The following is a 24,904-nucleotide window of genomic DNA, read 5'->3' as shown; positions in this document are numbered from 1 at the left end:
AACTGGGGTGAGCTTCAGGTGTTGCTCTCCCAGTTTTCCCCTGTTTGTGTTTATTTACAAGAACCCAAATTACGCTCTGCTGTTATCCATCTCATCTCGGGCTATGATTTCTTATATTCATTGGATCCTTTAATGAAAGTGCACTTCTTATACACACTGGTATTCCATACCATCATCTCTTTGTTCATACTTTGCTGCATTACACTGCAGCCTGTATCCACTTGAATAAGTGGTATACAATCTATTCTTAGTATCTCTCTCCTTCTCAGGCATTATCTATCCCAGATGTTGCATTTCTGGTTTCTTCCTTACCCCTACCACTTCTGTTACTTGGCAATTTTAATGCCCACCATTTCCTCCGGGGGGGTCTCACTGTGACTCCCATGGCATTCAGTTGGAGGCTTTTCTCGCTTCTCTTCCCTCCATGTTTTAAATATGGGTACTGCCACCCATTTTGATCCTCGTACTCATTATCTCTCTTGCATTGATCTCTTGGTCTGCTCTTCCTCAACTGTACTAGACTTCACCTGGTCTGTCCTCCCAGACTTGCACGATAGCAATCATTTTCCAATCATCCTTACTTCTCCTTTGTATTCATCACCTCCTCGTAGCCCACAGCTTCACATTCTGTACCCCAAATCTCGGGCAGGCATTCTCAGAAGTGCGTGCTTTGGTGGTCTCCTGCTTGTGCTCAGGCAATACATTTGAAACATGCTGCATGGGACAGGCACCGGTACAATAGAACCACAGAGAGACTCCTTGATTTTAAGCAGAAGAGAGCAGTCACTCACCGTGTCATCTGTGACGCTAAACTCACTTGTTTGCACGATTATGTTTCTACCGTCACTTCTGCTTCCTCTGTGAGTGCAGTCTGGAAAAAAGTATGGAAACTGAGCGGTAAATACTCTCCTGACCTGGCTCCTGTTCTTCGTGTTGCTGGTATTGATATCGCAAACCCTCTTGATGTTACCACTGAAATTGGTAATCATCTTGTCTGTATCTCTCAGGGGCTTCATTTATGTCCCTCCTTTCATTCCTCAAAGTCTGCCAGAGAGTTAGAGCCCTTAAACTTTTCTTCTATCAGAGAAGAATCTTTTAATGTGCCTTTTACACTTCTGGAACTGGAGGCAACACTCGCATCTTGCCGGTCATCAGCATCTGGGCCTGGCAGCTGGGCCTGACTGCATTTATATTCACATGCTACAGCATTTACATCGGTCAGCCCTTGCAGTCTTCTTACGACTCTTTAATCTTATTTAGTCACAAGGAGCTCTTCCTCAGCTGTGGAAATCTGCCTTTGCTCTCCCTTTCCGCAAACCGGGTACTATGGGACATAATGCCTCCCACTATCATCCCATTGCTCTTACCAGTGCAGTTTGCAAGGTGATAGAACATCTAGTAAATAGAAGTTTGTTGTGGTACACCTACCATCTGACTTACGACCTGCTCGACGTACGTCCACTCAACTTACGACCGTACATCTGGCAGCTGGGCTAGGCTGGCTGATACATACCACTGTACAATATTGATGATACCCGCGATGGCAATACGCCATGCAGGCAGCATCAGTTTGAGTTACCCTGCCCTATCAGCAGCATCATACGTACTGTATTAACTGTACTAACTGGACAGTAAATTTCACCATGGTCCCTAAGAGGAAGTCTGAATTTTGCACTGGAGTTTATGGCAAGAAGGTAAGAAAGGCTCTTACTCTCGAACTCTCTCTATTTGTTTTCACTGTTGCACATAAATATGTCTATCTGTCTGCCTGTATATCTGTCTGTCTGTATCTGTCTCTGTCTGTTTATCTGTCTTTGTCTTCCTGTGTGTTTGTGTGTGTCTCTTTATGTCTACCTGTGTGTCTGTCTTTGTCTGCTTGTCTCTGTCTCAGAGCCGCTCATGAACCAACAGGTATTACACATGAAGCAGAGTTGTCACATCTTCAATATGACGCTAATATCGCTGTACAGCTTATTTATCTATCACGGTTCATCTAATATGACATAATAAACAATATAAATAACATAAATCCTGATATACACTCTCGGATGAATAAAATATGAACTTAACTACTTTAAATTCCACATCTTGCACCTGTGCTGGTGTGCAGGTACACATTAAAATCATTAAGGGTGTGTTATTGGTCTTGAAGATGCCATATTAATAATGATAATAATAACACAATAATAATCACTCTGAGATGCATTAAATGTGTATAAAACATTAATAGTAGGTAGGTAGGTAGGGAGGTACTACCATCCTGCCAAGTGAGTGTAAAATGAAAGCCTGTAATTGTTTTACATGATGGTTGGATTGCTGGTGTCCTTTTTTCTGTCTCATAAACATGCAAGGTTTCAGGTACATCTTGCTACTTCTACTTACACTTAGGTCACACTTCACATACATGTACAAGCATATATGTATATACACACCCCTCTGGGTTTTCTTCCATTTTTCTTACTAGTTCTTGTTCTTGTTTATTTCCTCTTACCTCCATGGGGAAGTGGAACAGAATTCTTCCTCCGTAAGCCATGCGTGTTGTAAGAGGCGACTAAAATGCCGGGAGCAAGGGGCTAGTAACCCCTTCTCCTGTATAAATTACTAAATTTAAGAGAAACTTTCGGTTTTCTTTTTGGGCCACCCTGCCTTGGTGGGATACGGCCGGTGTGTTGAAAGAAAGAATTACTAAATGTAAAAGGAGAAACTTTCGTTTTTCCTTTTGGGCCACCCCGCCTCGGTGGGATACTGCCGGTGTGTTGAAAGAAAGAAAGAAAACATTAATATAGACATTTTGCTTAATCCATCTATGATTTTTTTGTTCAAAATTATTAAATAAACTTGCTATGTAACATATAAATTAATATAAATATGAGATGTTTTTCCAGTCAGCTTGACAGAGTGAACAAAAACCTTTCGTGTCCGGGCTAGTAGCAACAACAACTAGAAGTTTGTTTACAAAACTCACGAACCTTCTACACTCATTCTCTCTCTCGTTTATTCATTTAATTTTGTTTACTCACCTCTCACTCTACATTAAGACTACAGATATTTTAAGGTAAGTAATGAGTAAACACTATATTATATTATAGTTTAATATTATTACTTCAGGGTCCGTCCCGTAGATCTACGGCTTAACGTTGAGTGTCCAAACCGTAGATCTACGCCAAAATTCTAGCGCCGTCAAATTTAGCGCGAAAGCACTCATAGGCCTACATGCGAGAGAACGGGTCTGCGTGGTGGGTGCGCGCCATAAACAAAAAATCTAGGCGCCCGCATAGCATTGTGGGAACGCCGGCTCAGTTACCCTTGTTCACCATGCCTCGTCGCAAGGCAGCTATCACTCCACGGAAAATTGGGACTCTCCTCTTCCTATCTGAACGTTCTGACACTGATGGAAGTGGAAATGGAGAAGAATTCTTTGGCTTTGATCAGTTAGTGACCGAGAGGAATGACCAGGATATCGATAATAGTGCAGAAAACCCTGACGATCCTCAACCTTCTACCTCTGGTGTGGGGACTCCTCAGTCACGGTCAGTTGTACCTCAACACAAGAGAAAACTATTATTTTCGCGTGGCCAGGCCTCTGACTTCAGTAATGATGATGATAGTGACATGGATTGTGATTTTATTGCTCTTGACGATCATTCGAGTAGTGATAGTGAGGAATCATATTCACCAGTAAAGCGTCGGTATGTACGCCGGCGCATGCGCTCGGGTAGTGTACCCTATGCTGTGCCCAGGGGACGGAGTACATCCCGTGCCCCTACACCAGGTTTAGATAGTGATAGTGAGGATGTGGCTACACTTGGCATAGATAGACCACAGGCATCAGCAGATAGTGGTAGTGGTGATGATAGTGGCACCGCCATGCGTGACTCACTAGCCCAGGCTGGGACCCACGCTGCTAACTCCTCAGTTCAAGGACAAAGCGGAGCGTCAGCCACCAGCCCACCACAACCACAACCACCCACACAACCAGCCTATGATGTCCAGTATCCACCAGCAAACCATATCTGGGATTGGCAGCAAAATCCCAATTTTGTTCCCAAGCCCTACCACTTTGATGACTCTCAAAGTGGAATTCTACCTACTTGTCCCCTTGGAACCAGGGCCAATGAACTGGAATTCTTTGAATTATTCTTTGACCAGCCATTGATGGAAACTATTGTCAGGGAAAGTAATAAGTATTTTGAGTACCCCATGGCAAATACGATCATATCACCACAGTCAAGACTACACCGGTGGAAAGAGACGACTGTTGCAGAAATGTATTTGCTTTTTGCAACAATAATGCTTATGCCTCATGTCCATAAGCATAATATAAAAGCATACTGGTCCACAGATCGGCTAATTTCTACCCCGGTCTTCAGTGAAATCATCCCAGTGAACAGGTTTATCTTACTATTACATAAGTTGCACTTCTCTGACAAAACCAGGCCTGACAGAAGTGACAGGTTATACAAGATTAGAAATGTTTTTATGTATCTCAAACAAAAGTTCAGCATATACTTTTATCCATTCAAGAATCTTGTAATTGACGAGTCTTTGATTTTGTTCAAAGGTAGGCTGTCATTCAAGCAGTATATACCGAGCAAGAGGAAACACTCCGGTATAAAACTGTTTGTACTCTGTGACTGACAGTGGCCCGGTATTGGATATTGTTGTATACACGGTAAGTAAAACATTGAAAGATACCAAAATGTTATTGGGTATCTCAGGTGACGTAGTGAGAAGCATGATGGCACCTTATCTTGGTAAGGGGCATACATTATATACCGATAACTGGTACACAAGCCCATTACTCAGTGATTTCTTGCGAATGAACAAGACAGATGCATGTGGCACAATGCGTTCTAATCGTAAACATATGCCCAGGCTCAACGCAGGTGCTCGTGATGACATGCAGGTGTTTACTGCCAATGACATCATGGCATTATGGTGGCATGACAAACGAGATGTCACACTGTTGACAACCATTCACCATAATGAAATGCAAGACAGTGGCAAAGTTGATCGAGTGACTAATGAATGTATTCGAAAACCAGTGACAGTGATTGATTATACACAAAACATGCGCTTGGTTGACAAATGTGACATGCAGATTGGTTTTGTTGATTGTGTTCGTAAAAGTTACAAGTGGTACATGAAACTTTTCTTCCATCTCATGGACATTTCAATGCTCAATGCATATAATATGTACCAAATGAAGACTGGCAACAGACCACCGTATGGTGAATTTTGTTTGTCTGTTGTCAGACAACTCATAATGAAGTACGTACCAGGTAAGAACACCTGCTACACAACAAGGTCCTCAAATTCCTCAGGATATACCCAAGCGTTTGAGGAGGGAAGGTGATCATTTCATAATACAGCTTCCTTCAACTCAGAAGAGATTTGCTCAGAAGAGATGCATCGTCTGTGCACAAACAAAACAACAGCAACAAAGACGCAAAGACATTCGGTTTATGTGTGAGGAATGTAAGGTACCTCTGTGCATGGTGCCTTGTTTCAAGGAGTTCCACAAGCTCCATCAGTTCTAAAACCATGTCCAGTGATTGTAAATATGTAAATATATGATAGAACATTAGTATTATACAAGATTTGTGCATGTTTATTGTAATAAACAACAGTGGTAAACAATAATATGATAATAACTTTAGTGCGGTTATTGTGTTCAATACAGTGAGTTTATATATATACATTATATACAGTATTGGTCTCTCAGGCCCCAAATGTTAGTAGGAAAAGAAAAAAATTGGAAAAGAAAAGAAAAAACTACAAAAACTGCTAAATAAAGTAATGTGTGTATGTGGAATTCGTCGATGTTGCTGCCACCACGTCATTTTGGACAAATTCTTGGCACTGTATCTCGGTAAGTACTGATCAGAAATTTTTTTTTGTCTTATTACCTTCACAAAAATATGCTCTTTAATTCTGCAATATTTTTTTTTTTTTTTTTTTTTTTTCAAAATTTCTTGGACACTGGAGCACCACTTCAGATTTTGGCCTTGGACCCTGAAGGGGTTAAAACATTATTGTAAACAAATAACAATTAAGCACAAATGAGTATTACAAAGACAGGTCATATGGTCATTTACTGTGTTGCTGAGCATTCAGTAGAATGGAGTATTTTGTTGGGTAATGTAATTAAAAATAACAAAGTTTGATTTGGTCACAGGTTAAACATTTATGAGATACAATTATTCAGTATTTATTTAGTTGAGGGTAAGTAAGTGATTTTTAAGAAGAGACTTGAATTTATAAACAGACAGTGCTTCTTTTATATTCACAGGTAATGAATTCCAGAATTTTGGGCCTTTTATGTGCATTGGGTTTTTGCATAGTGTGAGATGGACATGAGGAACATCAGAGTGATCTGTGCCTTGTGTTATGGTCATGTGTTCTGTTTAGGTTGGTAAGAAGACTTTTGAGGGGAGGGTTTATATCCGAGTTAAGTGTTCTATGTATGTAGTAGGTACAATAACAAATATGGATGTTTTGTATGGTGAGTAGGTTTAGAGTTTTGAATATTGGTGGAGTGTGCTGCCTGTAGTGGGAATTTGTTTTCATTCTGACTGCAGCCTTTTGCTGGGTAATTAATGGTCTGAGATGGTTAATTGTTGTTGAGCCCCATGCACAAATTCCATAGGTGAGATAGGGGTAAATAAGTGAGTGATATAGGGCCGGGAGGGTTGACTGTGGAACAGTACTGTATCTTTGATAGTATGCCTACGGTCTTGGAAATTTTCTTGGAAATTTGTTGTACATGTGTTTGAAATTTGAGTCTATTATCAAGGTGGATTCCTAAGAATTTTCCCTCTGTGAGCTTTGTGATAGGTGATCCGTTTATCATTATGTTAAGAGGGACATCTGTAGCTCTGTTACCAAACTGAATGAAGTAGGTTTTGTCAATGTTAAGAGTAAGTTTGTTAGTCATCATCATTTCTGTAATTTGGTATTCACAGTATTGGCTAGCATGACTGGGCTCGGGTGAGAGAAGACGTATGTAGTGTCATCTGCAAATAGTGTGGGTTTGAGTAGCTGCGATGCATTTGGTAGGTCATTTATGTAAACGAGAAAGAGAAGAGGACCAAGGACACTTCCCTGTGGGACACCAACTGTAATTGGCTGTGCGGAAGAGTTTGCTCCATTTGTGTACACATATTGGGTTATGTTGCTGAGGTATGACTTTAGGTAGTTGAGGGAGTGCCCTCTTATACCATAGTGTGACAATTTTATGTGGAGCAAATCATGGTCAACTGTATCAAAAGCTTTACATAAATCAATGAAGATCCCCAGTGGGACTTCTTTTATCTCTAGTGCAGTGTATATTTGTTCTAGCATGTGTATAATAGCATCATTCGTATTTTTATTAGGTCTGAACTCAAACTGACAGGGGTTGAGTATGTTGTGGGAGATGAGGTAGGAATAGATTCGCTTATGAATTAATTTTTCGAAGATTTTAGAGAGAGAGTGTAAGTTGGATATTGGCCTATAGTTGTTCAAGTCTGTTTGGTCTCCTCCATTATGGATTGGGGTGACCCTCGCTATTTTGAGAACTGTAGGGAAGGTAGAGGATTCAATGGATTTGTTAAAGAGTGTTGCAGTGATTGGTGACAGCACTTGCAATGCTTTTTTGTATATAATGGGTGGTAAGGTATTTAAATCTCCTGTCTTGTTTTTTAGTGTGTTGATAATTAGGGAGACTTCTGTTGGGTTAGTCGGAGCTAGGAAAAGGGTGTTCAGGTAGTTGCCAGTGAGGTAGTCATTGGGTGGGGTATTTGAGCTTGGGATTTTATTGGCAAGGTTTTTTCCAATGGTGGAGAAGAAATCATTGAGTCTGCTGTTTCAGTTGGTGGGAGTTGGGGTTCATCTGATTTTGTTAGTTCAGTTGTGCTATTTCGTGATATCTTTTTTGTTCCTAGAATTTCTGATAGGGTTTTCCAGGTCTTTTTTATATCACCTTTTAAGTTGAATAATCTGTTCTCATAATACAGCTTTTTAGCCCTTCTTATCAGGCTGGTTAGGATTGACGAGCAATGTTTTGTTTGGTCTCTGGTTAAGTGACCCTGTGTGATCCTAGGTAATTTACACTATGTATGATAACTTTACTTATGTGTACCTGTGAGAGAGAGAGAGAGACAGATACAGATAGAGAGAGATCCAAATTCAGTCAGTCATGCAGCCAACCACCCACCCACCCACCCACCCACCCACCCAGCCAGCCGAATATGTATTACACATGTTCCAGAGTTGTTTTTCTTTACTTAGGGCATAGGTTATAGGATGTTCTGGCAGGATGACACTACCAGTGGTATTCTCCCATTCCACTGTGTCAACAGTACTTAAAGATAACAGTAATATATGATATTGTGTGCGATGTAAAATTTACAATACAGTTCACTACCATGTATACATAATATACAGTACATAAATGATTAAAATATATCAATAGAAGTAAATTATGGTAAAAAGAATGACATAATGATTGTACATTACATTACAATACTATGTAGGTAGTTTATATAGGAAAAGTTTGACATTATGCCCTACCCAGTATGTCAGCAATTTTCAAAGGTTCGACTTACGTTCATTTTGACTTATGACCAGTTGGTCGGAACCAAGCTCGGTTGTAAGTTGGATGGTACCTGTATTTAGAGACACACAACAGTCTCTCCCTTACTATGCTTAGATACGTATGTCCGTAATGCCCTTGCCAATAGCCATTCAGTTATTGCCATCTTTATTAATCTTGAGAAGGCATATGACACAACTAGGAGGTATAATATTTTGGCCCAGGCCCACTCCTTAGGCCTCCAAGGGAGTCTACCATTTTTCCTTAAGAACTTCTTAACTGAAAGACATTTCTGTGTTCTGATTAATAATGTGCTTTTCCTGGACTTTGTCAAAGCTGAAGGTGTCCCCCAAGGGTGTGTTCTGAGCACAACACTTTTTCTCCTGGCTATTAATGATCTGGCTTCTATTCTTCCATCCAATATTTGGTCATCGTTCTGTGTTGATGACTTCGCTATAGCTTGTGCAGGCGCTGACTGTCACCTCATTGCACTTTCTCTCCAGCATGCAGTCAACCGTGTTTCCAATTGGGCCACCACTTATGGGTTTAAATTTTCTAGTACTAAAACTCACAAAATTACTTTCACTAGATGTTCTGTCGTCTCCGATCATCCATTGCACCCATATGACACACATATCCCAGAACGTGATACAGTTAGGTTTCTAGGCCTTCTTTTTGACCGTAAGTTATCCTGGAAACCTTACATTACCTCTCTCAAGGCAACTTGTCATAGCTGGCTAAACCTCCTTAAAACTCTTGCTCATCTTTCATGGGGGCTGATTGTAGAACTCTCCTTCGACTACATTCAGCCATAATTTTATTGAAACTCGGTTATGGCAACCAGATATATTCAGCGGCCTCTCCTGCAACTCTCTCTAGCCTTAATCCAATCCATCACCAGGGATTATGTTTATGCCTCTGTGCTTTTCGCTCTTCACCGGTTGAGAGCCTCTGTAGTGTATATATATATTATTATTATTTTTTTATTCTTCTCTCTAACAAGAAGTGACTTTTCAATAATTGTATGTACTCAGTAAGTCTCTTATTGTATGCAAAAAAATTCTCACTCCAGTACAAAATTAGTGACTATGTACTACATTTATAGAATAATTTTTGTTGAAAAGAATACATTAATTAGTTTAACATTTGCATTGCCTTCAAATTAATTGCTACTCTCTTCCTGATCATTGCATAACAGTTGGATGCGTCTGGGAATGACAGTGGATTCTGTCGGAAAAATTCCTGTAAAGCACATTGTCCGAACTTTTGCCTCGGGCAAAACTGAAAAGATGGTGTTCTCGTGCCTAGAAGAAATGGGTTTGCCTTCTGGAAAGGTAAGACATGTCAAGTATCCACTGGTACTCTGCAGTTGTAGTTCACAGTTACCTTGTACTCTATAATAACATGGCAACATCATTTAATAATCCCAATTTTCTTATAACTATAGTGTGTGCAATAGAGATACTGTAGTTACTACTGTTACTATTCTGTCAGTATCTGCAAATGCCCATTGTGAAACTAATAAGTAATTTCCTTTTATATAATGTTTCCATGACCAAACTTCAATCTCTTCATATTATGAAAAACATAATTCAAGACAGCCTTGAATTATATGTATTTTATTTTGACACTTCTTCCAAAACAGGGTGACAGTATAGAAAAAGAGGCCTTCACTTTTGAAAAGTTCTACAAACTGTACCATACTATTTGCCCTAGGACTGATATCGATGAACTCTTTTCAAGCATGTGAGTTTTCTTTAGTTTTGTGTAATCCTTAATTATCATGTTAATAACTATTTTGGTCAGTCATTATTAGCTTGATTCTACTCAGAAAAATATAAACATGATTGCCCAGATTTTCAGTAGTTAATGATAGTAAGTTCTCTACTCTCTAGATTACTGTGTCCTTTTCTGGATTCCAAAACTGTAATCAGAATAAACTCAGTATGTTGGAATTTGGCAGTTTGGAGGGATATGTTGTGTATCTTTATACGTATATGCTTCTAAGCTGTTGTATTCTGAGCACCTCTGCAAAATCAGTGATAATGTGTGAGTGTGGTGAAAGTGTTGAATGATGATGAAAGTATTTTCTTTTTGGGGATTTTCTTTATTTTTTTGGGTCACCCTGCCTCGGTGGGAGACGACCGACTTGTTGAAAAAAAAAAAAAAAAAAAAATGTTGGAATTTTTTAGTTACAGGTGTAGTTAAAAATAATTTTTCATAGTTTATTTAAAAATTAAGTGCACTTTACATTTGAGTTAGTGAGTGCATGCTGCTCAATTATCAACATCTCTTCAGCAAGACTCAAAAAATGTGAGCATATTAAAAAATGTGACATATTTTTCAGGCATTGTTTATTAAAATATATAAAGCACATTACACACTTGACAAGTGTATACTGATAAATTGTCACTAGCTCATCAGCAATACTCAGAATACCCTTACTTGAAAATTTACTTAGTTTTTTTCTGTAACCAAACATCCTTACATGTTGCTTCACTTTGGATTTCAAATTCAAAATTAGCATGTTGAAATGTGGTCTAAAACACTCATTTTTACCTCAGTATTAAATGATGTCTGGTATAATCAAAGATTATGAATTTTTTCTACATTTATTTATACAGTAATTAAGACACAAACATTATTCATTAGTTTTCTAAGAGTAATAACAATAGATTCTTAATCAGTATGTACACAAGTAACTGTGTTATTTAACTGCTTATTTTGTGACATCTATAAAGAAAGTAGATCTCACTCATAATAATATGGCAATAAATAACAACACAGTAGGTAATTTTATTACTGTAATTGATTTTGGAGGGGGAGGGGTGATGTTTAGATGATTGATTCAGATAAACAAGGTTTTCTGTACTTTTCATACAAGATCATCATGTGACTTTATTATGATACATTATGTAATACACATTTGTGTATATTCAAACACAAACTTTTATGTAAAATATACATTTTTATGAAAATCATTTGTACCTGAGCTCTGCATAATTGGGCTTTCTTGCTTAGGACTGAACTTAGTTTGGCCATCTGGAACAACATTGTTTGCCATAATTTTAGCCCTAGTTTTACACTTACTAAAGTTAATATGCCTTTCCCTGTGAAAAGGAAACATTGAGAGTAAGTGTTTTTATAACTGTGAGTTCATCCTCTTGCAGCACAAAGGGAGAGCACATCACTCTGGCTCAGCTAGTTACGTTCATGAATGAGAAACAGCGAGATCCGAGCCTCAATGAAATTTTATATCCGCTTTACGATGAAAAACGATGTATGGAGATCCTCACAGCTCATGAGCCCCTCAAGGAAAATGTTGAAAACAGTAGGTGAAATTTATTAGTACATACGTATTATTGTAATAATAATACGTAATAATAATTATTAATTTTTTTTTTTTTCAACAAGTCGGTCGTCTCCCACCGAGGCAGGGTGACCCAAAAAAAGAAAGAAAATCCCCAAAAAGAAAATACTTTCATCTTTCAACACTTTCACCACACTCACACATTATCACTGCTTTTGCAGAGGTGCTCAGAATACAACAGCTTAGAAGCATATACGTATAAAGATACACAACATATCCCTCCAAACTGCCAATATCCCAAACCCCTCCTTTAAAGTGCAGGCATTGTACTTCCCATTTCCAGGACTCAAGTCCGACTATATGAAAATAACCGGTTTCCCTGAATCCCTTCACTAAATATTACCCTGCTCACACTCCAACAGATCGTCAGGTCCCAAGTATCATTTGTCTCCATTCACTCAGGGTCCGTCCCGTAGATCTACGGCTTCACGTTGAGCATCCAAACTGTAGATCTACGCCAAAATTCTAGCGCCGTCAAATTTAGCGCGAAAACGCTCATAGGCCTACATGTGAGAGAACGGGTCTGCGTGGTGGGTGTGCGCCATAAACAAAAAATCTAGGCGCCCGCATAGCATTGTGGGAATGCCAGCTCAGTTACCCTTGTTCACCATGCCTTGTCGCAAGACAGCTCTCACTCCAAGGAAAATTGGGACTCTCTTGTTCCTATCTGATAGTTCTGACAGTGATAGAAGTGGAAATGAAGACGAATTCTTTGGCTTTGATCAGTTAGTGACCGAAAGAAATGACCAGGATATCGATAATAGTGCAGAAAACCCTGACAATCCTCAGCCTTCTACCTCTGGTGTGGGCACTCATCAGTCACGGTCAGTTGTACCTCAACGAAAGAGAAAACTATTATTTTCGCGTGGCCAGGCCTCTGACTTTAGTAATGATGATGATAGTGATGTGGATTGTGATTTTATTGCTCTTGACGATCATTCGAGTAGTGATAGTGAGGAATCATATTCACCAGTGAAGTGTCGGTATGTACGCCGCTGCATGCGCTCGGGTAGTGTACCCTATGCTGTGCCCAGGGGACGGAGTATATCCCGGAGTATATCCCGGAGTACATCCCGGAGTACATCCCGGAGTACATCCCGGAGTACATCCCGGAGTACATCCCGGAGTACATCCCGGAGTACATCCCGGAGTACATCCCGGAGTACATCCCGGAGTACATCCCGGAGTACATCCCGTGGCCCTACACCAGTTTTAGGTAGTGATAGTGAGAATGATGTGGCTACACTTGGCATGGATAGACCACAGGCATCAGCAGATGGTAGTAGTGGTGATGGTAGTGCCATGGCCATGCGTGACTCACCAGCCCAGGCTGGGACCTACGCTACTGACTCCGCATTTCAAGGACAAAGCGGAGCGTCAGCCACCAGCCCACCACAACCACAACTACCCACACAACCAGCCTATGATGTCCAGTATCTACCAGCAAACCATATCTGGGATTGGCAGCAAAATCCCAATTTTGTTCCCAAGCCCCACCACTTTGATGACTCTCAAAGTGGAATTCTACCAACTTGTTCCCTTGGAAACACTGCAAATGAACTGGAATTCTTTGAATTATTCTTTGACCAGCCATTGATGGAAACTATTGTCAGGAAAAGTAATAAGTATTTTGAGTACACCGTAGCAAATACGATCATATCACCACAGCCAAGACTACACCGGTGGAAAGAGACAACTGTTGCAGAAATGTATTTGCTTTTTGCAACAATAATGCTTATGCCTCATGTCTATAAGCATAATATAAAAGCATACTGGTCCACAAATCGGCTAATTTCTACCCTGGTCTTCAGGTCTTCAGTGAAATCATCCCAGTGAACAGGTTTACCTTACTGTTACGTATGTTGCACTTCTCTGACAAAACAAGGCCTGACAGAAGTGACAGGTTATACAAGATTAGAAATGTTTTTATGTATCTCAAACAAAAGTTCAGCATATACTTTTATCCATTCAAGAATCTTGTAATTGACGAGTCTTTGATTTTGTTCAAAGGTAGACTGTCATTCAAGCAGTATATACCGAGCAAGAGGAAACGCTTTGGTATAAAACTGTTTGTACTCTGTGACTGTGACAGTGGCCTGCTATTGGATATTGTTGTATACACAGGAAGTAAAACATTGAAAGATACCAAGATGTTATTGGGTATCTCAGGTGACGTAGTGAGAAGCATGATGGCACCTTATTTTGGTAAAGGGCATATAGTATTATATACCGATAACTGGTACACAAGCCCATTGCTCAGTGATTTCTTGCGAGTGAACAAGACAGATGTGTGTGGCACAGTGCGTTCTAATCGTAAACATATGTCCAGGCTCAATGCAGGTGCTCGTGGTGATGACATACAGGTGTTTACTGCCAATGACATCATGGCATTACGGTGGCATGACAAACGAGATGTCACATTGTTGACAACCATTAACTGTAATGAAATGCAAGACAGTGGCAAAGTTGATTGAGTGACTAATGAACGTATTCGAAAACCAGTGACAGTGATTGATTATACACAAAACATGCACTTGGTTGACAAATGTGACATGCAAATTGGCTTTGTTGATTGTGTTCGTAAAAGTTACAAGTGGTACATGAAACTTTTCTTCCATCTCATGGACATTTCAATGCTCAATGCATATAATATGTACCAAATGAAGACTGGCAACAGACCACCGTATGGTGAATTTTGTTTGTCTGTTGTCAGACAACTCATAATGAAGTACTAGGTAACAACACCTGCTGTACAACAAGGTTCTCGAACTCCTCAGGATATACCCAAGCGTTTGAGAAGGGAAGGTGATCATTTCATAATACAGCTTCCTTTAACTCAGAAGAAATTTGCTCAGAAGAGATGCATCGTCTGTGCACAAACAAAACGACGGCAACAAAGACGCAAAGACACTTGGATTATGTGTGAGTAATGTAAGGTACCTCTGTGCATGGTGCCTTGTTTCAAGGAGTTCCACAAGCTTCATCAGTTCTAAAACCATGTCCAGTGATTGTAAATATGTAAATATATGATAGAACATTAGTATTATACAATATTTGTGCATGTTTATTGTAATAAACAACAGTGGTAAACAATAATATGATAATAACTTTAGTGCGGTTATTGTGTTCAATACAGTGAGTTTATATATATATATTATATACAGTATTGGCCTCTCAGGCCCCAAATGTTAGTAGGAAAAGAAAAAAATTGGAATAGAAAAGAAAAAACTACAAAAACTGCTAAATAAAGTAATGCGCGTATGTGGAAATCATCGATGTTGCCGCCACCAGGTCATTTTGGACAAACTTCTCGGCACTGTATCTCGGTAAGTACTGATCAGAATTTTTTTTTGTCTTATTACCTTCACAAAAATATGCTCTTTAATTCTGTAAGATTTTTTTTTTTTTTTTTTTTTTTCAAAATTTCTTGGACACTGGAGCATCACTTCAAATTTTGGCCTTGGACCCTAAAGGGGTTAAGTGTAACATGCCAAAGCCCCTTGTATGCAGAGCATTATGGGCAGGCTTAAAATTAACTTAACATTAACTAAGCAGTGCTATATTCAGTGGTAAACATTATTGTAAACAAATAACAATTAAGCACAAATGAGTATTACAAAGACAGGTCATATGGTCATTTACTGTGTTGCTGAGCATTCAGTAGAATGGAGTATTTTGTTGGGTAATGTAATTAAAAATAACAAAGTTTGATTTGGTCACAGGTTAAACATTTATGAGATACAATTATTCAGTATTTATTTAGTTGAGGGTAAGTAAGTGATTTTTAAGAAGAGACTTGAATTTATAAACAGACAGTGCTTCTTTTATATTCACAGGTAATGAATTCCAGAATTTTGGGCCTTTTATGTGCATTGGGTTTTTGCATAGTGTGAGATGGACATGAGGAACATCAGAGTGATCTGTGCCTTGTGTTATGGTCATGTGTTCTGTTTAGGTTGGTAAGAAGACTTTTGAGGGGAGGGTTTATATCCGAGTTAAGTGTTCTATGTATGTAGTAGGTACAATAACAAATATGGATGTTTTGTATGGTGAGTAGGTTTAGAGTTTTGAATATTGGTGGAGTGTGCTGCCTGTAGTGGGAATTTGTTTTCATTCTGACTGCAGCCTTTTGCTGGGTAATTAATGGTCTGAGATGGTTAATTGTTGTTGAGCCCCATGCACAAATTCCATAGGTGAGATAGGGGTAAATAAGTGAGTGATATAGGGCCGGGAGGGTTGACTGTGGAACAGTACTGTATCTTTGATAGTATGCCTACGGTCTTGGAAATTTTCTTGGAAATTTGTTGTACATGTGTTTGAAATTTGAGTCTATTATCAAGGTGGATTCCTAAGAATTTTCCCTCTGTGAGCTTTGTGATAGGTGATCCGTTTATCATTATGTTAAGAGGGACATCTGTAGCTCTGTTACCAAACTGAATGAAGTAGGTTTTGTCAATGTTAAGAGTAAGTTTGTTAGTCATCATCATTTCTGTAATTTGGTATTCACAGTATTGGCTAGCATGACTGGGCTCGGGTGAGAGAAGACGTATGTAGTGTCATCTGCAAATAGTGTGGGTTTGAGTAGCTGCGATGCATTTGGTAGGTCATTTATGTAAACGAGAAAGAGAAGAGGACCAAGGACACTTCCCTGTGGGACACCAACTGTAATTGGCTGTGCGGAAGAGTTTGCTCCATTTGTGTACACATATTGGGTTATGTTGCTGAGGTATGACTTTAGGTAGTTGAGGGAGTGCCCTCTTATACCATAGTGTGACAATTTTATGTGGAGCAAATCATGGTCAACTGTATCAAAAGCTTTACATAAATCAATGAAGATCCCCAGTGGGACTTCTTTTATCTCTAGTGCAGTGTATATTTGTTCTAGCATGTGTATAATAGCATCATTCGTATTTTTATTAGGTCTGAACTCAAACTGACAGGGGTTGAGTATGTTGTGGGAGATGAGGTAGGAATAGATTCGCTTATGAATTAATTTTTCGAAGATTTTAGAGAGAGAGTGTAAGTTGGATATTGGCCTATAGTTGTTCAAGTCTGTTTGGTCTCCTCCATTATGGATTGGGGTGACCCTCGCTATTTTGAGAACTGTAGGGAAGGTAGAGGATTCAATGGATTTGTTAAAGAGTGTTGCAGTGATTGGTGACAGCACTTGCAATGCTTTTTTGTATATAATGGGTGGTAAGGTATTTAAATCTCCTGTCTTGTTTTTTAGTGTGTTGATAATTAGGGAGACTTCTGTTGGGTTAGTCGGAGCTAGGAAAAGGGTGTTCAGGTAGTTGCCAGTGAGGTAGTCATTGGGTGGGGTATTTGAGCTTGGGATTTTATTGGCAAGGTTTTTTCCAATGGTGGAGAAGAAATCATTGAGTCTGCTGTTTCAGTTGGTGGGAGTTGGGGTTCATCTGATTTTGTTAGTTCAGTTGTGCTATTTCGTGATATCTTTTTTGTTCCTAGAATTTCTGATAGGGTTTTCCAGGTCTTTTTTATATCACCTTTTAAGTTGAATAATCTGTTCTCATAATACAGCTTTTTAGCCCTTCTTATCAGGCTGGTTAGGATTGACGAGCAATGTTTTGTTTGGTCTCTGGTTAAGTGACCCTGTGTGATCCTAGGTAATTTACACTATGTATGATAACTTTACTTATGTGTACCTGTGAGAGAGAGAGAGAGACAGATACAGATAGAGAGAGATCCAAATTCAGTCAGTCATGCAGCCAACCACCCACCCACCCACCCACCCACCCACCCAGCCAGCCGAATATGTATTACACATGTTCCAGAGTTGTTTTTCTTTACTTAGGGCATAGGTTATAGGATGTTCTGGCAGGATGACACTACCAGTGGTATTCTCCCATTCCACTGTGTCAACAGTACTTAAAGATAACAGTAATATATGATATTGTGTGCGATGTAAAATTTACAATACAGTTCACTACCATGTATACATAATATACAGTACATAAATGATTAAAATATATCAATAGAAGTAAATTATGGTAAAAAGAATGACATAATGATTGTACATTACATTACAATACTATGTAGGTAGTTTATATAGGAAAAGTTTGACATTATGCCCTACCCAGTATGTCAGCAATTTTCAAAGGTTCGACTTACGTTCATTTTGACTTATGACCAGTTGGTCGGAACCAAGCTCGGTTGTAAGTTGGATGGTACCTGTATTTAGAGACACACAACAGTCTCTCCCTTACTATGCTTAGATACGTATGTCCGTAATGCCCTTGCCAATAGCCATTCAGTTATTGCCATCTTTATTAATCTTGAGAAGGCATATGACACAACTAGGAGGTATAATATTTTGGCCCAGGCCCACTCCTTAGGCCTCCAAGGGAGTCTACCATTTTTCCTTAAGAACTTCTTAACTGAAAGACATTTCTGTGTTCTGATTAATAATGTGCTTTTCCTGGACTTTGTCAAAGCTGAAGGTGTCCCCCAAGGGTGTGTTCTGAGCACAACACTTTTTCTCCTGGCTATTAATGATCTGGCTTCTATTCTTCCATCCAATATTTGGTCATCGTTCTGTGTTGATGACTTCGCTATAGCTTGTGCAGGCGCTGACTGTCACCTCATTGCACTTTCTCTCCAGCATGCAGTCAACCGTGTTTCCAATTGGGCCACCACTTATGGGTTTAAATTTTCTAGTACTAAAACTCACAAAATTACTTTCACTAGATGTTCTGTCGTCTCCGATCATCCATTGCACCCATATGACACACATATCCCAGAACGTGATACAGTTAGGTTTCTAGGCCTTCTTTTTGACCGTAAGTTATCCTGGAAACCTTACATTACCTCTCTCAAGGCAACTTGTCATAGCTGGCTAAACCTCCTTAAAACTCTTGCTCATCTTTCATGGGGGCTGATTGTAGAACTCTCCTTCGACTACATTCAGCCATAATTTTATTGAAACTCGGTTATGGCAACCAGATATATTCAGCGGCCTCTCCTGCAACTCTCTCTAGCCTTAATCCAATCCATCACCAGGGATTATGTTTATGCCTCTGTGCTTTTCGCTCTTCACCGGTTGAGAGCCTCTGTAGTGTATATATATATTATTATTATTTTTTTATTCTTCTCTCTAACAAGAAGTGACTTTTCAATAATTGTATGTACTCAGTAAGTCTCTTATTGTATGCAAAAAAATTCTCACTCCAGTACAAAATTAGTGACTATGTACTACATTTATAGAATAATTTTTGTTGAAAAGAATACATTAATTAGTTTAACATTTGCATTGCCTTCAAATTAATTGCTACTCTCTTCCTGATCATTGCATAACAGTTGGATGCGTCTGGGAATGACAGTGGATTCTGTCGGAAAAATTCCTGTAAAGCACATTGTCCGAACTTTTGCCTCGGGCAAAACTGAAAAGATGGTGTTCTCGTGCCTAGAAGAAATGGGTTTGCCTTCTGGAAAGGTAAGACATGTCAAGTATCCACTGGTACTCTGCAGTTGTAGTTCACAGTTACCTTGTACTCTATAATAACATGGCAACATCATTTAATAATCCCAATTTTCTTATAACTATAGTGTGTGCAATAGAGATACTGTAGTTACTACTGTTACTATTCTGTCAGTATCTGCAAATGCCCATTGTGAAACTAATAAGTAATTTCCTTTTATATAATGTTTCCATGACCAAACTTCAATCTCTTCATATTATGAAAAACATAATTCAAGACAGCCTTGAATTATATGTATTTTATTTTGACACTTCTTCCAAAACAGGGTGACAGTATAGAAAAAGAGGCCTTCACTTTTGAAAAGTTCTACAAACTGTACCATACTATTTGCCCTAGGACTGATATCGATGAACTCTTTTCAAGCATGTGAGTTTTCTTTAGTTTTGTGTAATCCTTAATTATCATGTTAATAACTATTTTGGTCAGTCATTATTAGCTTGATTCTACTCAGAAAAATATAAACATGATTGCCCAGATTTTCAGTAGTTAATGATAGTAAGTTCTCTACTCTCTAGATTACTGTGTCCTTTTCTGGATTCCAAAACTGTAATCAGAATAAACTCAGTATGTTGGAATTTGGCAGTTTGGAGGGATATGTTGTGTATCTTTATACGTATATGCTTCTAAGCTGTTGTATTCTGAGCACCTCTGCAAAATCAGTGATAATGTGTGAGTGTGGTGAAAGTGTTGAATGATGATGAAAGTATTTTCTTTTTGGGGATTTTCTTTATTTTTTTGGGTCACCCTGCCTCGGTGGGAGACGACCGACTTGTTGAAAAAAAAAAAAAAAAAAAATGTTGGAATTTTTTAGTTACAGGTGTAGTTAAAAATAATTTTTCATAGTTTATTTAAAAATTAAGTGCACTTTACATTTGAGTTAGTGAGTGCATGCTGCTCAATTATCAACATCTCTTCAGCAAGACTCAAAAAATGTGAGCATATTAAAAAATGTGACATATTTTTCAGGCATTGTTTATTAAAATATATAAAGCACATTACACACTTGACAAGTGTATACTGATAAATTGTCACTAGCTCATCAGCAATACTCAGAATACCCTTACTTGAAAATTTACTTAGTTTTTTTCTGTAACCAAACATCCTTACATGTTGCTTCACTTTGGATTTCAAATTCAAAATTAGCATGTTGAAATGTGGTCTAAAACACTCATTTTTACCTCAGTATTAAATGATGTCTGGTATAATCAAAGATTATGAATTTTTTCTACATTTATTTATACAGTAATTAAGACACAAACATTATTCATTAGTTTTCTAAGAGTAATAACAATAGATTCTTAATCAGTATGTACACAAGTAACTGTGTTATTTAACTGCTTATTTTGTGACATCTATAAAGAAAGTAGATCTCACTCATAATAATATGGCAATAAATAACAACACAGTAGGTAATTTTATTACTGTAATTGATTTTGGAGGGGGAGGGGTGATGTTTAGATGATTGATTCAGATAAACAAGGTTTTCTGTACTTTTCATACAAGATCATCATGTGACTTTATTATGATACATTATGTAATACACATTTGTGTATATTCAAACACAAACTTTTATGTAAAATATACATTTTTATGAAAATCATTTGTACCTGAGCTCTGCATAATTGGGCTTTCTTGCTTAGGACTGAACTTAGTTTGGCCATCTGGAACAACATTGTTTGCCATAATTTTAGCCCTAGTTTTACACTTACTAAAGTTAATATGCCTTTCCCTGTGAAAAGGAAACATTGAGAGTAAGTGTTTTTATAACTGTGAGTTCATCCTCTTGCAGCACAAAGGGAGAGCACATCACTCTGGCTCAGCTAGTTACGTTCATGAATGAGAAACAGCGAGATCCGAGCCTCAATGAAATTTTATATCCGCTTTACGATGAAAAACGATGTATGGAGATCCTCACAGCTCATGAGCCCCTCAAGGAAAATGTTGAAAACAGTAGGTGAAATTATTGAAATCATTGAGCTTAACTCAAAGAACTTTCAAAATTCTTTCAGTTGTTTTAGTTGTTAATATACACATGCCTCACAAAATAGTAAGAGAATATACTTTAAAGGATGGATCTTGCATCTTTGTTGACCACTTATTTTTGTATTTTTATTTATTTTATTTATTTATTTTATGTCTTTGCAAACAGTACATTGAGATTTTATATTTACAATAGTGGGTTGCAATGCAAAGAGAGCCTCTATTATGCCTAGGCATTATGGGCCAACTTAATATTATTGGCTTACAGACTATTTAACACTAAGGATTTTAACATAGTTTCACAGTAGGACAGTAATTATTTCATAGTTGAACAGTAGATTATTAATTATAAATTAATTAAATTTGTATAAGACAAAGGATATATTCATATAGTCTAAAATGCTTCTTGTGAAAACAGTGGTTCAATTATATTCCTGTCAACAATGGATAAAAAGCTCGAAGTGATTGTTGAAGTTATGATGTGGGAGTACATAGGTGAGTAAGTGTGTACTGAGTATTTAGTGTTTAGTCTAGGGTGATTAAGTGGCTTTTGAGAAGTCTTAAACTGATTTTCAGACTGGGTTACTTTAATATCTTCTGGTAATGAATTCCATATTTTAGGGCCCTTTATGTGCATAGATTTTTTACACAGTGTGATGAGACGAGGTATATCAAAAAGAGATCTGTGTCTTGTGTTGTGGTCATGTGTCCTGTTTAAGTTGGCGAGGAGAAGTTTGAGTGGAGGGTTTGTTTGCGTGTATTGTTCTGTGTATGTAGTAGGCACATGAATAAGTATGGATGTTCTTAATGGTGAGCAGATTGGTGGAGTGTGCTGGCGGGAGTGGGAATTTGTCTCTCTAAATGACCAAACCACATCAACAACCCCTCTTCAGCCCTCTGACTAATACTTTTATTAACTCCACACCTCCTAATTTCCACACTCCGAATTTTCTGCATAATATTTACACCACACATTGCCCTTAGACAGGACATTTCCACTGCCTCCTCGCTGCTGCATTCACAACCCAAGCTTCACACCCATATAAGTGGGAGTTGTCACAGCTGCTCTTTGCTGATGACACTGTGCTCTTGGGAGATTCTGAAGAGAAGTTGCAGAGATTGGTGGATGAATTTGGTAGGGTGTGCAAAAGAAGAAAATTAAAGGTGAATACAGGAAAGAGTAAGGTTATGAGGATAACAAAAAGATTAGGTGATGAAAGATTGAATATCAGATTGGAGGGAGAGAGTATGGAGGAGGTGAATGTATTCAGATATTTGGGAGTGGACGTGTCAGCGGATGGGTCTATGAAAGATGAGGTGAATCATAGAATTGATGAGGGGAAAAGAGTGAGTGGTGCACTTAGGAGTCTGTGGAGACAAAGAACTTTGTCCTTGGAGGCAAAGAGGGGAATGTATGAGAGTATAGTTTTACCAACGCTCTTATATGGGTGTGAAGCATGGGTGATGAATGTTGCAGCGAGGAGAAGGCTGGAGGCAGTGGAGATGTCATGTCTGAGGGCAATGTGTGGTGTGAATATAATGCAGAGAATTCATAGTTTGGAAGTTAGGAGGAGGTGCGGAATTACCAAAACTGTTGTCCAGAGGGCTGAGGAAGGGTTGTTGAGGTGGTTCGGACATGTAGAGAGAATGGAGCGAAACAGAATGACTTCAAGAGTGTATCAGTCTGTAGTGGAAGGAAGGCGGTGTAGGGGTCGGCCTAGGAAAGGTTGGAGAGAGGGGGTAAAGGAGGTTTTGTGTGCGAGGGGCTTGGACTTCCAGCAGGCATGCGTGAGCGTGTTTGATAGGAGTGAATGGAGACAAATGGTTTTTAATACTTGACGTGCTGTTGGAGTGTGAGCAAAGTAACATTTATGAAGGGGTTCAGGGAAACCGGCAGGCCGGACTTGAGTCCTGGAGATGGGAAGTACAGTGCCTGCACTCTGAAGGAGGGATGTTAATGTTGCAGTTTAAAAACTGTAGTGTAAAGCACCCTTCTGGCAAGACAGTGATGGAGTGAATGATGGTGGAAGTTTTTCTTTTTCGGGCCACCCTGCCTTGGTGGGAATCGGCCAGTGTGATAATAAAAAATAATAATAGTACCAAACCTGCACACGAAAATCAGTCCGTATGAAAGCAAAAGACTCGGCAGGAGATGCAACATTCCCCTGATGAAAAGCAGGGGCACCACGAGTACACTTTGAGACAACACAATAAGTGTCCGGGGCCCAACACTGTTCAGTTGCCTCCCAGCATAAATAAGGGGGATTACCAATAGACCCCTGGCTGTCTTCAAGAAGGCACTGGACAGGCATCTATAGTCAGTACCTGACCAACTGGGCTGTGGTTCGTACATCAGCTTGTGTGCAGCCAGTAGTAACAGCCTGGTTGATCAGACCCTGATCCACCATGAGGCCTGGTCTCAGACTGGGCCGCAGGGGCATTGACCCCCGAAACCCTCTCCAGGTAAATCCAGTATGTATACACAAATGAAGCCAGCTCCACTACACAACCTGTTCTTGTTGGAATCCCACAGGGGAGCATTCTTGGCCCACCTCTCTTTCTCATTTACATCAATGACCTACCAAATGCATCTAATCTCCTTAAACCCATTTTATTTGCAGATGATACAACTTATGTGTTTTCTCATCCAAACCCAACCATACTAACAGACAGTAAATGCTGAACTGCTAAAAATATCTATTTGGATGATTGCCAACAAACTTACTCTCAATGTAGACAAAACCTACTTCATGCTTTTTGGAAACAGAGCTTCAAATGTACAGCTAAACATATTGATAAATGGTTCACTTATTTTGAGACAGGCAGAGGGCAAATTTATAGGTCTCCACCTTGACTACAGTCTCAAATTTCAGACACACACACAGCAAATTTCCAAGAAAGTCTCCAAAACAGTAGGCATCCTTTCAAAGGTACAGTACTATGTACCTCAGTCAGCTCTTCTAGCTTTGTACCACTCTCTCATTTACCCTTACCTCACCTATGGTATTTGTGCATGGGGCTCAACCACAGCAAATCACCTTAAGCCTTTAATAATCCAGCAAAAAGCTGCAGTGTAATTGATTACTACTACTGCATTAGGCAACACATTCCACCTCATTTCAAGAATTTTAACTTGCTAAATATACAACATCCACACTTACTATTGTGCCTACTACATACACAGAACACTATACTCTTTGTAAACCCTCCTCTCAAACTCCTCCTTGATAACTATAGCAGAACACACAACCATAATATGAGAAACAGATCACTCTTCGATATCCCTCGCGTTCATCTCTCCCTATGAAAAAATGTTATGCACAAAAAAGGCCCGAAAATATGGAATTCATTGCCAGAACAAACTAAAGGGCCTCTGTCTGCAAATCATTTTAAGGCCCTAATAAGAAATCACCTCATCACCCAAAATTAACCAGACAAACTGTACCTAACCACTACCAGTTTCTCAGTGGCTGCTCATAT

At 39.0% G+C, this 24,904-nt stretch overlaps 2 protein-coding genes across 4 annotated transcripts in view; both read left to right on the top strand.

Annotated features, from left to right (window-relative positions):
• LOC138852656 (1-phosphatidylinositol 4,5-bisphosphate phosphodiesterase-like) overlaps positions 1 to 11,914 on the top strand; it is a 37,309-nt gene extending 25,395 nt beyond the window's left edge. Inside the window, exons 3-5 of the mRNA XM_070084746.1 lie at positions 9,774 to 9,909; positions 10,221 to 10,321; positions 11,746 to 11,914. Coding sequence (XP_069940847.1) covers positions 9,774 to 9,909; positions 10,221 to 10,321; positions 11,746 to 11,914 — 406 coding nt within the window. The remainder of the gene's footprint in view (positions 1 to 9,773; positions 9,910 to 10,220; positions 10,322 to 11,745) is intronic.
• A 7,325-nt stretch (positions 11,915 to 19,239) lies between these two features.
• Positions 19,240 to 24,904, top strand: part of LOC128688722 (1-phosphatidylinositol 4,5-bisphosphate phosphodiesterase-like) — a 224,259-nt gene continuing 218,594 nt past the window's right edge. For 2 of the 3 annotated variants that reach the window (XM_070084641.1, XM_070084640.1), the window contains exons 1-3: positions 19,240 to 19,398; positions 19,710 to 19,810; positions 21,234 to 21,394. In XM_070084641.1, coding sequence (XP_069940742.1) covers positions 19,267 to 19,398; positions 19,710 to 19,810; positions 21,234 to 21,394 — 394 coding nt within the window. In that variant the 5' untranslated portion in view covers positions 19,240 to 19,266. The remainder of the gene's footprint in view (positions 19,399 to 19,709; positions 19,811 to 21,233; positions 21,395 to 24,904) is intronic. The other variant, XM_070084642.1, reaches the window with a different exon arrangement.

This window comes from Cherax quadricarinatus, chromosome 13 (assembly GCF_038502225.1).
Source record: "Cherax quadricarinatus isolate ZL_2023a chromosome 13, ASM3850222v1, whole genome shotgun sequence".
Classification (NCBI taxonomy): Eukaryota; Metazoa; Arthropoda; class Malacostraca; order Decapoda; family Parastacidae; genus Cherax; species Cherax quadricarinatus.
Note: the sequence above shows the minus strand (reverse complement) of the source record. Positions and strands in the feature narration are given on the sequence as shown.